At 39.6% G+C, this 16,256-nt stretch overlaps 1 protein-coding gene across 1 annotated transcript in view; it reads left to right on the top strand.

The window, feature by feature from the left end:
- The window catches only part of LOC124267658 (four-jointed box protein 1-like), a 29,589-nt gene that overhangs the window by 3,316 nt on the left and 10,017 nt on the right, over window positions 1-16,256 (top strand). Inside the window, 3 exon segments of the mRNA XM_046702630.1 lie at window positions 2,684-3,041; window positions 3,745-5,263; window positions 5,265-5,635. Of these exon segments, the coding sequence (XP_046558586.1) occupies window positions 4,902-5,263; window positions 5,265-5,635 (733 nt within the window). The 5' untranslated portion in view covers window positions 2,684-3,041; window positions 3,745-4,901.

Here is a 16,256-nt window from a genome sequence, read left to right as displayed (position 1 = left end):
GCTGCACTGCATGTGTTAAGTAAAGAAAAATATCTGCAAATTTACATCTGAAATGCCTGCAATAAAACACCATGCTAATTTTCAGCAAAATATTAAATTTCTTTGGACGCCAATTGACAAAAACCATGAAGCGGTTACATGTGAGTCTCCATGTGTAGATGAACCCTATCATTAGCTGAAATTTCTTAAATTTCCGAGAGGCAATTTCATGTCTCTCCAGTCCCTCGATGAGAAAAGAAATGTGTTTTCTGAAAGAATCTGGCAGTCTTCAAAGAGCTACTCAACATTATGAGACAAGAGGCTTTAAAACCAGCATGATGAATTTCCCAGCTCCCCGAAACGGTATTGACAAAATGCATATTAGTCACAAATTGGGAAGCATGAGAAGGGTGCGACCAACGAGTCGGCTCAACGTTCTGCAGACTGATTCTGTAAGAAGCTCTGTGTGTCTTCATTGTCCTCACTGTGAGTCAGAGATCGGTGAATATACCCACTAGACCTCGACAATGTGACTCACCTTCCACCATTGTCTACTGGTCATCCCCGATCAAACGGGAACTATCAGTATTAGGGGGGTGGGGGTGGGGGGAGAGTAGAAGAAATCAGTATTGATTTATTGTAAGTCTGGCCTGCGATCACCTCCGCTTGATGCTGGAACCCAAGGTCTGACACCAGGATCTGTTGCCGGAGTTTCCTCACCAGCCCCCTGTGAGGGCCTGTCACCAAACACAAAAGGGGCTGTTAAGCACCGTGTTCGAGAAACTAATATAGAATATTCATCAGAACAGAGATGCTGTGCTCCTGAAATCTGGGGATTCCTTTCTTTGTTTTCTCTCCAGCTTTTGACACCACGCACGGATTAGGTGGAGCATGGTTTCATGTGATCTGTCCTTTGCAAACCTGGCTCTGTAGTGACAGATCTTGTTGCTAGAATTCAGACTCACAGGAATGGCAGATATCTATACTCTGATTTCATGTTTTCCTTTGAAAAGAAAGGAGTAAGATACTTTATGAATAACAAGTTCATTAGGATATATGATGGACGTTTCGGTATAGATCCTGCTTCACAACGGTATAAGAATCTATACTAAAACATTGCATCGTATATAATAAAGAAAGTGTTATCCATAATGTATCTTACTTTCTTACTACTGACCACTTCTAAAATGCCAATCAAACAGATCATGTTTTCCTTTGACTGATATTTGGTCCCAGAAATAAAATGGTATCATTTAAAAATGTATTTCTACAAAACAAATGAATATAATAATATCCAAAAGGATGAGGCAATCTAGACTTGCTCTATCTTGAGTTGGGCTCCCTTTAACATTAATTCCCTTGGATCTTGAAGGTAGACTATGTTTTCCTGAGGTGAGGTGAGGTGAGGTGAGGTGAGGTGAGGTGAGGCGAGGTGAAATTGGGTTTTACGTCGTGCTTGAGAATATTTCGCTCATATGACGATGTGCATGCGTGTGTATGTGTATGTGTGGCTGCTTGTACTAGCCCAGACTGCAGCTGGTTTTATAGTGCTAGCCCACTGAGATACCATGCCGCAGTGAAGCATGAATACCCCACTCAGACACATTATACTGACTCCGAGCCGACCAGTCCTTGTTGTACCCATTAATGCCGAGCGCCAGGCAGGGACCACGAAGTACCATATTTTAACGTCTTTTGGTATGACGCGGTCGGGGATTGAACCCGCAACCTTCCGCTCTCCGGGCGGACGCTCTAACCACTACACCACAGAGGCGGTCTGTTTTCCTGAAAGCAGCAGAAACAAACATATCTGAATATGACCAAGCAAGTGTACAATACTTTGCCAAGTGTAAATATCATGAAGATGTCATGAAGATATCATCTTGGTCTCATGGAATTTTATCTAAAAATACAATTTAACCCATACAAACTAAAAAAGATTTGTTTTTATTTCAGAGACTTAATGTAAGTCTCAGGTTCTAGTTGATCAAGATCTTCTATTCTTACTGAAGTTATTCTCATTGAGTGCTAGATAACTAGCCGACAGCCCTAGAGCCAAGAATTATCTTATAATCGAAGCGTCTTGTCTGAGCTGATGTAACTGGCTATCTCCACAAAACTACTGAGCTCAGACTATATAAAGCATTTTGTGATCTACAAAAGAGAAATGCCCATGTTTAGGGCAGGCAAATGACAGAAGCAGAAGCTGAAGAAATTTTAGTTTTACACCGCTTTTAGCAATATTCCAGCAATATCATGGCAGGGGACGCCAGAAATGGGCTTCACACATTGTACCCATGTGGGGAATTGAACCCGGGTCTTCGGCGTGACGAGCGAACGCTTTAACCACTAGGCGTCCCCACCGCCCTTAAAGAACACCTGATCCTTTCAATTTACAGCAGTTAATCTGTTACAGCATGACAGTTTAGCAATGATAATATCTCACCATGCCATGGCAAATAAATTACCATAATTAGAAAGAATCCCATATTTCTGAACTTGCTTTGAGTTTAATACCCAAGCCCAACTAAACCAGTATATTCCAAAACATTGACCCTAACCCATCAAACCCCTTTGATAAAAATCTGGGAGATTTCCTTGACTTAAGCTTAAATAAAGCTTTGGACATATGCAAAAGGTAGAAACATTAACAGATTCAAAATTGTTATCAATCTTTGAAAATCAGAATCATTTATATTTCCAGGTCTCGTTGGTACAGTTACTGAGGCAACTATCCTCCACCAGGTTCATCAGCAGCATCTAAAGACTCAGATCAACCCCAAACCATACTCAATCCTGCAAGAAGAGTGCCGCCAGACAAACCTGGGAAACACCCAAGCTTCCATGCTGCACCATCAGTAACAGCCATGCCTCCACTACGCACCATCACCACTGTCGCAGATGTTGCTGTCCCCAACGAAGAACGTGTTTGCAGGCACTGGGTGACATGTTTTTCTGACTCCCAGGCGTAAGATGAAATGTTTGCAATGATGGGTTTGTGTGCAGAGGAGCCAAGTCTCGCCTGCTGAAAGTGCGATCGTCCACAACACAAGCACAGAAAGGTACACAGAATTTGAAAAGGGTGGCTCGTCAACTCCCTGCATGCACAAAGGCAATTGACTTGAGTGTAGTGGCCGGTCGCTCCTTCAAGGCGGCCCCTTGTAAACATAAAGTGTAATGCAAGTGAGGAAACAGGCCCTTTCTCAAACCTCCCCTTGTCCTGAAGCTCTTCACACCACTATTAGACAGTAATTATTGTAATATGGTGTGTGTGTAGTATATATCGGACTTCCTTATACATACAGATGGTAATTATTGTAATAGGGTGTGTGTAGTATATATAACAGGAAGGCAATCCTTGATATTTTTATTAGGGATATATTGAATATTATATCAGAAATATTAATTGAAGCTTATATCCCAAGAACTACATTTTTTTCAGCTCATATACGATTGAGCTAGTCTCTGATTTCAGGAACCAGCAGTGTACCTCCTTTTGTTTTAACATCTTTCAAACATTAAGTTAGTTTTCTTGTGAGAGAGCAAGATTGAGAGAGTGCATGCTTGCTTGCTTGATTGCTTAATTGCTTAATTACATAAACCAACAAACACTGAGTGAGTCACGCACGTCATCCTACCTTATCCTGTATTAAGAATTAAACAACCTGTAAGATGATATACTTAATCTTAATACTATCCACATAACTTACATATTTAATCCCATTTAATATCATTTTGTCACAACTTTTTTGTTTTAAATTTCAGACATTCTGCAAATTAGTGCTGTTAATCCGCAATGATCCTCTATTGCCGGGACACCTGTGCACATATTGATGTAAGCTTCTCAGGTGTTGGACTCACAGATACTACGCGAAAAAACAATTCTGATTCTAGCTTTTGGGACGGAGCCAGAGACAGATTATTCAGTGTGATCTGACACTAATGTTCAAAGGAATTATCAGATTTGTGGATAAACGGGCAAAATGCATATACAGTTATCCAAGAATTAGTTAAAAGTGATCAACAAGTGACACTGATCACATTAATAAAAGATCCAATTTGTTGCTCTGATTAAATGGCCTGCCCCACCTGGACTTAATGGAGTGTGGACATGGATAAAGGTATATGGTAATAAAACAATCCAGTCCAGTGGAGAAGGCACACATTCTTAATTACAGGTGTGTGTTTCACCTGGAACAATAATTACAGGGGTATGTTCCACCAGCAGGATGTGTACATGCCACTAACCAATGTTGATTTAACTGTGATGAATACAGAACCATCCAGCTAGAGGTATGAATGGAAATACATCAACTACCTATTGTTGTCTGACAGGCCCAATTACAGGTTCTGGTCAACTGCCCCTTTGAGTGGACACACTGAACGAGGTGCTGTGTGGCATGTATCTGCTGCAGCGAGCAGATCACAATAGGTGGCATTACCAGGGGTCAGTGGTTTCTAATGCAAGCTTGTCTCCTGCAGGTGTGCTGGAAGTCAACAGAAGCTGGACATACCATACAATGACATGGGCAATTGTGGGAAATAATCTGTATAACACACCCTATTACCATCCAAGTGGACAATAAAGTGGACAGTCTGGTGTTGGCAGTCAGTCGGTCCTGTGAGCTCCCTGGTTGATATTGTGTGTAATGGCCCTGCCAAGAAGGGAATACACTGGGTTATATACCGGCAGGATCATATAGTGTTGAAGACTGCACGTTGCAATCACAGGTTATAAGTGTGCACAGTTTCATTGTTTATGTGGTTACTTGGATGCTCTATGGATGTCTTCTACATATTCAAGACACAAAGCTTTAAATGGTCATCATTCTCTGTGTGTAAATCAGTCAAAATGATCAGTATTACAGATCCCAAGAAATCCACACAATCCACGAGCGTAATCTAGATCCAGCACATCCACCATGAGGAGCTTCAGTGTGAGGAGGGTGAAGACCCTCTTTCTTACAATTTTCTCCTTCGGTTTCTGTTTTGTGTTACTGCTCAATGTGATGATACATCAGCTCAACTCCTCCGATGGAGACATCGACATGCATGTCAGCGCAGCAAACCCTTCGGCGTACAGGATGAAGCTGCGTCAACTGTCGCAGCAGCACGACAACAACTACATCCATGCTGCAGGTTTACCATTGGTGGACAGGAAACCCCAAGCCGCCCGCGACTCAGAATACGGTCAACGCAAGGGAGTTGTCCTGATGCGGAAAGGGGAGACAATTCAGCCTGACATTGTTCTAGAGAACGTCAAAGCAGCTAAGGATAAGAAACCTATTTTGTTTAGGAAGGTTGATAAATTTTTTGTTCCCAAATCGAAGAAAAGACATTGACGATGAATACTCCTACGAGGAAGACATCGAGAAGGTGGTGATACAGGATGAGGATGAGGAAGATGACAAGGATGAGTACGAGGATGACGACATCGACCCCGATGAAGACTACGACGAGGATGCTGCAGATAGAAACCCCACAAATGTGTTTGATAATCTGAAAAACTCTTCGAAAGAGGTGTTCACAAAACCGCCATTACACTTCCAGGAGGTTGGTGTGCCTCCTGTGACTCCGGAGAAGGTGGTGTTCCCACATCAAGTGGTAGTGGACGCAATATACTGGTCACCTCAGGTCGAGCAACTCATTCCAAAAGGTGAGCACATTTGAATATCATCAACTTTGTTTCAGCAGTATTTATTATTTTTCTTTCATTTAAAGATAAAAACATGAATATTTACAAAATGGGGCATGAAGTTTAAATTTGAAAGTACCACTATATTCTGGTCACAAATTTCAGTAATTAGAAGGACAAAGTAAAAAGTTTGGTTCCAGATTCTCAAATTTCCTCCATTTCTTTTACGTTTTCCATTTGGGCCGGCAATACCAATCAGCGTTGAAATTCTGGGTTTTGTTGGGGGTTGGTCTTGTATTTGAATCTGAAAACCCTGTCAATCTCAAACATACAACTTGTGGGCCATTGCAAGGATCCCCCTGGCCTTCTACACAGTAACTTGGTGGTTATGGAAATAAGACCTCATAATTTGTTGTCAAGAGTAATTAGTAGCAGCAAAGGGAATGTGACTCTTTCACTGTCATTGACCTCCAGAGGTTCTGTGATCTTTATGCTTTGGCCTGCAAGACCAATGGTTTGGTAAAAGTGAAAGTATCCATTTCTCACCATGCTTGTGTTAGGACACCACATTCCTTTCAATCAAATATGTAAATGACAGATTGAAAGGACAATCTAGTCTTGCTCAGTCTGTACTGAATGATGAGTCACAAGGCTGAACCAAATGATACTGAATTACATCTATGGATGTCTAGTATTTCTACCCTGATAATGGGCAAGTCTACATAAGCAGACAGTATAAGACGCCAGTTTTTTATGCAAAATACTTGTTCTGATGGTTCATATAATCTCAGAATTATGATTTAAACAAATAATCTTTTCTAAGAGACTTGCGCAAGTTAAGGGACAATTATAGATGGCTATATGTGGCAACAAATATTTCCTCTTTGACATTCAAAGACAACTTATCAAGCTTAAAATCTAATTATCAGGAATTCCGATCATCCTCAATTAAGAATACATTGCAAGCACTTACATCCTCATTTCTGCTGGGCTAATTAGTGAAGGAATGGACGTTAAATGTCTCTCCAACATTCACAGTATCAAAGTGAAAATTGTTTTCTTCATGACAGTGTATAATGTATTTATTTTCCACCTCAGAAATTTATTGACCGCCCAGGTGGGATATGTTCCATTTTTTCAAGATCATGCCAGCCAATTAGGTACCATAATACTTATAAGTGTTTCTGACGGAAAATATGAGACGCAACCAAATATTACTACTCAGTTATTTTCCCATAAAATTCAAAATAACATATACTGCACTTATATTTGTTTAACCAATCAGTAATAAAACATTTTGTATCGTTATCATTTTTGTGACAGCCAGGCTGACTCATAGCATAATGGATACTCGAAGGTTCCCAACTTAGTTTCATATAAATTAGATCTTTTACATTTAAATAATGCCCCCAAACTCTCGACTATGGTAACCCAGGTAACTAGTTACTAGTTGGTAGTACTTTTGCTGAACTTTACCTGGTGTGTGACCTGACAGAGGACCAAGTGGCATATGCTCCTGAAATATGTGGCCAAGTATTTATGATTTTGGCACATTACGATAACATTTTCCCAGATAAGCGTGACGAGGAAGGAAACATTGGGTAAAAAAAGCACTAGTTAAAGGAAATGTACAGGTGACAATACTAAATACCCTGAAAGTCTTTTTCACCACACATCTGTGCTTAGATTCAATGATCCATTTACAACTCTGTCCAACAGAGAGATTGACAGTTGGGGTCAAATAATGGTTTCAAGTCATTAGGTAAACAGTACTTAAAACTACCACAGGGACAGCCAGCCCTTGAATTCACCAGATTTGGCCCTTCAGAAGTCATACTTCTGTGTAATGTAATGCTTAGTTAAATGTTCTAGCTTATCCTAACAAGTAGTCATCACATTTGTGCCTTGCAAGAAGAATCAACTTTACGTGGTGAAAGCCCTGATTAACAGGTTCCATGGAAATGTTTCAATGACTGCTCCCTGAAGACCATGATATCATTAGCTGACAAGGCAGTACTGACTATTGGCATCTCATTCTAAACACTACATTCCAGATAGTACAACCTGACTTGTTGCCATGGTAACATGACAATGGAGCAAAACTTCAGCAGGTAATTTGATCATAACTGCAGGCAAAATAAAGAATCAGACTTATCGACCTGTAAAGGCATGATAGGTTACATCAAGCACTGAATATGAGCTGACTAATTAGCTGATCGGTCATTATCAGACTGATTTGTTTTAAGTAACTAACAGAAAAATACACTTAATAGGTCCCCAGAAAACTATGCATGCACAAGAGGTGATAAAAGGATCTGATGGTCGGGTTGGTGACTAGTAATCAGTCATCATCGACTCAAACCAATTGGTCTAATTCCTTGGGCAACTAGACTCCCAACTGGGGAAAGGACAATTATCACCCATAATCTCCACAGATGTAGAGGAGGAAGCGAGATTTTATCAGCAACAGTATCATGTTCTCATATTCTAAGGACATGAAATCTATTATTTGCTTCTTGATCCAACAAATGCAAGTAACACTTTTTCATGACCGTCTGCACCAACAATAAATTACCATTCCCTAAAGACTGTTCAAATTTATCTATTTAATTTAACTGAAAATATTTTGTATGCATTTCACATATGCTTCAATGGCATTACACACTGTAACAGTGTGAAGCAGAGGATCACATGCCTCACATCTAAACCTAGTCTATCTGATGGTTGTATGATGTGACTTCTAATTGGTAATGACCCCAGCACGTGTAGCCCCAATGCAGATGTTCTTAGTCTCTGAATCTCTGGTCTCCCTAGGGCTCCTTTTCAATATAAATGGGCTTGTTTGTTACTATCAAAATTATATATATTCAGAGACTAAGCCTTAGTCTAATCTAAACCTTACATCTCACAGAAAGACATCAGTCAACACGTTACCCAAGGCACCAACTCATCCAGAGTAAGGTATGAGCTGAAGCCCACTCTCAATCTTAATTAAAGAGTCATGTTTTTTATTTTAATTACTATAAACATTTCACAAATATACATTCACAGTCAAATGGTTTGGTCATTTCTAATTCAACTATACCAGGTAAATACTAGACAATCACTGTGAAATAGATAAAAAACAACAATTTTTCTGCCTTTCAATCGACACCTGGAAAATCATTCTCTGCTTTGTCAGTTGTTTTGATAAAAATATTTCATACATATTAATTAATATATTTCATACATATTAATTAACATATTTCATACATATTAATTAACATATTTCATACATATTGATAAACATATTTCATACATATTGATAAACATATTTCATACATATTAATTAACATATTTAAACATATTTACATATTGATAAACATATTTCATACATATTGATAAACATATCCATATTGATAAACTAATGATTTAAAGTATTCCTTGAAACATGTTCAGTATTTAATTTCGCCTTCATAGCCAACATTAACAGAAAATGACAATCCTATCAGAAATGAAGTGATACCGTTTGGAATAGTCTGGAAGCTGCAAAACCCTCAAATTGCCTGCTGGGACTGACCGCAGTGTTGTCTGCAACCACTCAATTAACGATTACAACACTGTAACAGCTTCTCTTCCTGCCACATCAACAGGTGAAACACTAGCATCAATTATTAATGCCCTTGCATCAGATACAGATATCACCATCTCCCAATGGTCCAATGTGTCTAATTGTGTATCTATGTTTAATTGGCTGTCTATTCTAGTCGAGGGTTTCACACCATCCTCCATTATGCCTTGTTATGCCACAGCCTTCGTCTTCGACTGTAATGAATCAATTATAAGATTTTCAAACCCCAGCCCACCTGACCACGAAACTCCCTGCCTACATCCCTTGTGGTCCCTATGTTCCTTTATTGATGAAGAAAATCACTGTTTTTTTCTTCTTTTTGGGCCTATGCATGCATGCATGCATGCGTGTGCTTTGAGTGAAACACATCCAATGAAGTTATTGTATACAAATGCCTGAACAATACCTTGATAAAAATTCAGACAAAGTTGGATGACATTTGGATGAATAATGATTGAATTATGTTGGCCTAATCTTACTCTACAGTGAGGCAGTCTCATGGCAGGTGCTTGCTGGTCAACTGTACCAATATGTTAAATCCTCATAAAAGTGTTGCCATGTCTCCCAAGTTTACATATCAGCTAAAACTGCCATAAATCTGGTAAGGTGACACATTCTGACTTGGTCTCATCCAACTGGAGCCTATGTTACCCACTAAACTATCAATGGATGATAACATATTTGTCTGCCTGTTGTTTTGAATGGATTAAACAAGGGGGGACACAGATACCAAATGGAATTGTGAAATATAGAGTACTAATTGAATAAAATACACTAAAAGCCTTTGACCAGTACAAACATATCAAAAAGACAAGAAACGCTTCATTGACTTAAGTGGAGTCTTGCTGCTGCACACAGAGAATCCCTCATGACAGATTAAGAAAGATTTTTCAAACAAAACTGAAAAACATTAAGCAAAAGCTAACATAGGTTCAGATACTAATTATTCCTTATTTGATTTCAACCTACTCTAGCTGATGTGTTTGTGGAGCAACAACCATGAACACTTGTTTCTCAAGTGTGTGGTGTGAGCGTCAGAATGGCACCAGCCACCTTGTCAAAGACGCATCAATGTACAACTAAAGTCAGGTTAATTCCTGCCTCTCCACTACTGAACAAAGTGTGCACCCATCTGTACAAAGGGCTGCCGTGTTGATTGTCAACACAGGTAATTGAACAGCTTCAAGTTCCTGAACAATTTCCACAAATATTTCGGCAGTGTTCTGGGTAGTATATACATCTCAAGGGCATAAAATGTGTGATCCACTGTTTGCTGTTGATGTAGCAGAGAGACCTTTTGGAGCGCTTATGTCTAATTCCATCTGGTTGTCATCACCAATGACGGGAGCCATCTAGTTGTAACCACAAATGATTGGATCCATCTGGATGTCACCACCATTATCTGGGTCCATCTGGTTGTCACCACATATGTCTGGATCCATCCGGTTGTCACCAACAATGACTGGATCCATCTGGTTGTCACCAACAATGACTGGATCCATCTGGTTGTAACCACCAATGACTGGATCCATCTGATTGTAACCATCAATGACTGGATCCATCTGATTGTAACCATCAATGACTGGATCCATCTGGTCATCACCACCAATGACCGGATCCATCAGGTTGCAACCACCGATGTCTGATGAACATGGTTGTAACTACCAATGTCTGGATAAACATGGTTGTCACCAACAATGACTTGATCCACATGGTTGTCACCACCAACGACTGGATTCATCTGGTCGTCACCACCAATGACTGTATCCATCTGGTTGTAATAACCACCAATGTCTGGATAAACATGGTTGTAACCACCAATGACTAGATCAATCTGATTGTAACCATCAATGAAAGGATCCATCTGATTGTAACCATCAATGACTGGAACCATCTGGTCATCACCACCAATGACTGGATCCATCAGGTTGTAACGACCAATGTCTGGATAAACATGGTTGTAACTACCAATGTCTGGATCCACATGGTTGTCACCACCAATGACTGGATCCACATGGTTGTCACCACCAACGACTGGATTCATCTGGTCGTCACCACCAATGACTGGATCCATCTGGTTGTAATAACCACCAATGTCTGGATAAACATGGTTGTAACCACCAATGACTGGATCCATCTGGTTGTAACCACCAATGTCTGGATAAACATATGGTTGTAACCACCAATAACTGGATCCATCTCGTCACCACAAATGTCTGGATCCACATGGTTGTCACCACTAATGAGTGGATCCATCTGGTTGTCACCAAAAATGTTTGGATTTATCGGGCTATCATAGCTAATGTCTGGATGGAGCCTGGGCAATTGGTCTGATTTATCAACATGATCTGTACTTGGCACAACAGTTGGTCTTTCACTATCAATGTCTCATCTACTACAGGTTTTTAATGCTGCACTTAAATTCGAAGTAATTGTACAGACAACCAGGAACAATGGAGACGACCAAGTGCAGGCTCGACACTACGCTTGTGAGCCACATCTGGGAGATAAATGGACGTCTTTTCATGTCAGTGTTTGAGTAACATGCCTGCGTGTTATCGATATTGATTGCTTTATCATACCAGAATCGTCATGCAGAGGAAGCATGGAGCATTACAAAGCTTTATGAAGTGTACAATTTATACAGCTATGAGAGGCACCAAATGTTACTGGAAACCCAGACAACATGCGCATCAACAGCTTTCATTATGAACTGCTGAATCAGGGCATTGTGAAAACTTCTGCCTTGATATTCCATGGTATATTCTCACAGTATCAAGTGACTTGGCCACTCTATTACTTGTGTATACATCATGATACAGTCATGTGAACCACTTGCTGAAATCAGTGAGTTTAATTTTACGAGGCTTTTAGCAATATTCCAGCAACATCATGCCGGGGAACACCAGAAATGTGCTTCACATACTGTACCCACGTGGGGAATTGAACCCGGTCTTCAGCATGACGAGCGAACACTTTAACCACTAAGCTACCCAACCACCCCTCTTGTTGAAGTGATAATGGGTGTCTTAATGTCGGTCCATGGTGTTTTTTCAAAGTAGGGTGATTGGAGGTAGGGGGTGATTTGTGTGTGCGTGCGTGTGCCTGTGTATGTTCCTCATGAAAAGGCAAAACAGTTAGAGGGGTAGGGGGATCTGGACATGACAGAACGACTCCTCCCTCCTGCCCAGCCACCACCCAGACCTTTAGCTTGACCCAAAGTGTTAACCACCTTCGAGGAATGGTTGAAACATAATCAACCAAGAACTGGTTGACTTCATCCACCTGAAGAACATACAGGCACCACCTGAATTTTAATCTTTTTTCAAAACATTCAAGATCTTTGAGTAAACATACCATATACAACTTGAGTAAATGTTTTAACTTTAAATAAATATTTTGTGAAAAAATAATGCATTTACTACTAGTGAAATCATTAATAGTGAGGTGAGGTGAGGTGAAATTGGGTTTAACGTCGTGCTTGAGAATATTTCGCTCATATGACGATGTGCATACATGCGTATGTGCGGCTGCTTGTACTAGCCCAGACTTAAGCAGTTAAGCAGTTAAGCATGAATACCCCACTCAGACACATGATACTGACTCCGAGCCGACAAAAAGCTTTGTTTTACCCATTAATGCTGAGCTCCTGCCAGGGAGCAACAAGTACCATATTTAAACATCTTTTGGTATGATGCGGTCAAGGATCAAACCTGCGACCTTCCTCTCTCGAGGTGAACGCTCTAACCACTACACCACGGAGGCGGTGAAATGATTAATAGGTGCACATGCAATTTCTTATTCTTCAAGTAGGTGTTTTATGTATCGCAACACTTCTGATATGTCAGGCTTTCCTGATATAAGTGTTAGTGCCCCCCTATATAAATCTCAAGTTTTCAAGGATGCTGAACATCTTCCATCCATATCAGCTTTCACCTAATGTGAGACGACAGTGCTGCAATATAACTGAAATGCTCCTCACAGCGTCTTTAAACCAAACTCTTCACTGCCGTGGGATCCATGCATCATAAACAGTCAGACAAACAAGATGATATGTAACTGAAATATTTTTCAAAGCGGTATTAAATCAATGCTTCACTATGAGATCCCTTCATAACAATTACAACCCAACAGTGTAGCAGTTCTACAACCTTTCTCTTTGTACATCACTCCTGTTTGGTGTTGAGCTACAGAAGAGCAATACAGACCCGTAAACACTCCTGTTAAATCAGATCTGACCGAATACCACTGAATTATAAGGTATTCTATGAACAATCTTATCACCTGTGTGTGTTATTAAATGAGTTATAACACAACTTTGTCAATGTGAACCTGCAATCTGTGACAACGTATGCTCCATCATGCCTCCGTCGTCCACCATGTCTGCAGCCTCACAAGATTAAACGTCCTGTAGGTGCTCAGACCGAGAATCTCTTATCAAAATGCTCCCCTCTTGACATGACTGTGTGTGACAACACAATATATGACAGCCTGATAGTGACAAATTCCTTGACTGCCGGGACTCAACACCTCGACCTGTGAATAAGACCGTGCTTCACAAGACTGGACCCATCTCACACAGACATCTTAACACTCCACTGTCATAAATAATACGACATAAATCGCGATGTTGAGAAGGTGCTTCTCCTTAGCAGGGATGACAAGTGAGCAGCTTGGCAGGAAGATAGCATTACTTTTTAGTCTAGTGCGCATCCGAATCTAATGTGCACCCAGGTATAATGAGCAATCTCCTCTCAGGGATTCAGTATTTTGGAGAAAAAAATATATTTTGTGCATAATGTGCAGACAAAAAACTATCAACATCAAAACCCCTTCAGCGAACTGGAAGCCTTGCCATTAGGGTTGTAATGTTGGGTTTCCTTTTATGCTGCATCAGCAATATCTAGCCTATGTCACTGTGACCTCGAATTAACAGCCCAGACAAACCAGAGGTCAATATCATGAGCATCTTAACATTCAGTCAGGGATGACACCCACTCAAGCAATTCACTGAGATGGCATGACTTCCTGATCCTATTATCATGGGGTTAGACATATTTTAACCTGAGTCCCTAAGGAAAGGGACACAATTTCTCAGACATGTTTTTTGATGGTTAATAGAGGAGAACATCATAAACGTAGTACAGTAAACAATGTATATAAACTCACTTATAAAATCCACGACTGATGGATCTAAACTCACTATTCAGGTCCCTGTATTCAGGCCCGTTCACTTGTTGTCCCTTTCACTGTAATTTACGGTATTTTAATCTATTTTCAAAGCACATACAATATTTTCCTTACATATTTTTGTTTTGGATTGATACAGAACTTTAAGTTACTCCCATCGCAAACATCTCTTGATGCAGTAAATCATAATGTGCCTACATGTTTTACCCACGTGCAAGTCGTAACTAGAATTTTTAATGACAGAATGAGTGAATACCAGGAATACTTTTTCAATTAACTTTTTTAATATGTTGAATAATGGTGATTACAACCTTTTGAAACCATCTGACGAGAGTTTGAAGGGTTGAAAGAGATTAAGTGAACATGTGTCTGCAAGAGAACATTAGCACTTAAGTCTTTGAAACTATCTTAAAAAAACATCAAAGATGATAGATAAAAGATTTTTCTGCCGTAAAGTGTTTGAAAAGAAATAGTTTCAGTTAAACAATTTTAAAACCTTCACTTATACAATTTCAATGTTTTTTCATCGAATGTGCTGCCATACAGACCCTTAAAGTCCAAAACCAAAATATTTGAAAACACCAAAGTGTAAAATGCTCCCGAAAATCTAGGCCCTGAAAATGAAGAGATTCTCTGTTGAGTGTTTCTGTATCTAAAAGGCAATGTAATAAGATATATCTTATGATATACTATGCCTCATTTGATAGAGATACTTATCTTTCCATGATACTCAAAACTCTTATTATATGGCAAGAGTATTCTGAAATAGATAAGAAACTTAATGATCCTTATCAAAAGTTGAATGGTATAGTTTCATTTAAAATTTTCAATTTTAATTGTTCAAAATATGTTTGCTTGGCCTGTAACCTTGCATCCCTCCTTCATCATGGTCCCTGTTCTATGAAAGTATTTATTGCACCTTTCCAATATACATGTACTACTCAACTTTTTATGAGGATGTTGAAATACTTGCCATCACACATGTGCATGCTGTCATTAGTGACATAATCAGGGGAGGGAATCAATACATAAGATAAAATATCCCTTACAAAGTTGAGTAGTATTAACTTCAGTAAAACAAATGTACTACAAATAGTTTCAACCACACAGCACTAGTCGTCCACGGAATCATTAGAAAATTTCAGAGACATTTTCAGAGAACTGTTTTACTAACACTGTAGAATTCTAAACTGATGAACAGATATGCATTTCATTACATTCCTCATGTGACAAACACTGATCTGCCTTTACTGTACATTCAGGGATACCCTTATCAAACCAGGATTTCAAGAAAAGTAACTTTTAAATTGAGGGTAATGAAAAAAACGGTTCAGATTAAATACTAAATGACTGAGCCCATAAAGATCCGGGTTAGAATTGGTCTTCAGTAACCCATGCTTGTCATACGAGGCGTAACTAACGGGATCGGGTGGTCAGGCTCGCTGACTTGGTCATCGTATCCCAATTGTATCCCATCGTATCGATGCTCATGCTGTTGATCACAGGATTGTATGGCCTAGATTTGATTATTTATAGACTGTCCTCATATATCTGGAATATTGCTGAGTGCAGCGTTAAACAACAACCCAACCAACTAGATAATTGATGCTTGATTTTGTTGTTAGGCACTATGAATGACTAAAACTCATTACTTTTCAAAGACAATTTTCTCTGAGACAATGCTACACCATATTCACCTAGATAACACAAGTAACAAAGTGTACATTATAGGTGCTTCCAGTTTTGATCACCTGAAGACAGATGTTTCCGTAGCTATTGTGGCTTTCGGAGATATTTCCTATGAAAAAGTATGCACCACACTTTAAGCCTCCTTGTTTCGAA

The sequence above is a fragment of the Haliotis rubra genome, unplaced genomic scaffold, assembly GCF_003918875.1.
Source record: "Haliotis rubra isolate DU_JTF1 unplaced genomic scaffold, ASM391887v1 Scf133, whole genome shotgun sequence".
NCBI lineage: Eukaryota > Metazoa > Mollusca > Gastropoda > Lepetellida > Haliotidae > Haliotis > Haliotis rubra.
The sequence above is the reverse complement of the archived record's forward strand: the minus strand, read 5'-3'. Positions and strand labels throughout refer to the sequence as shown.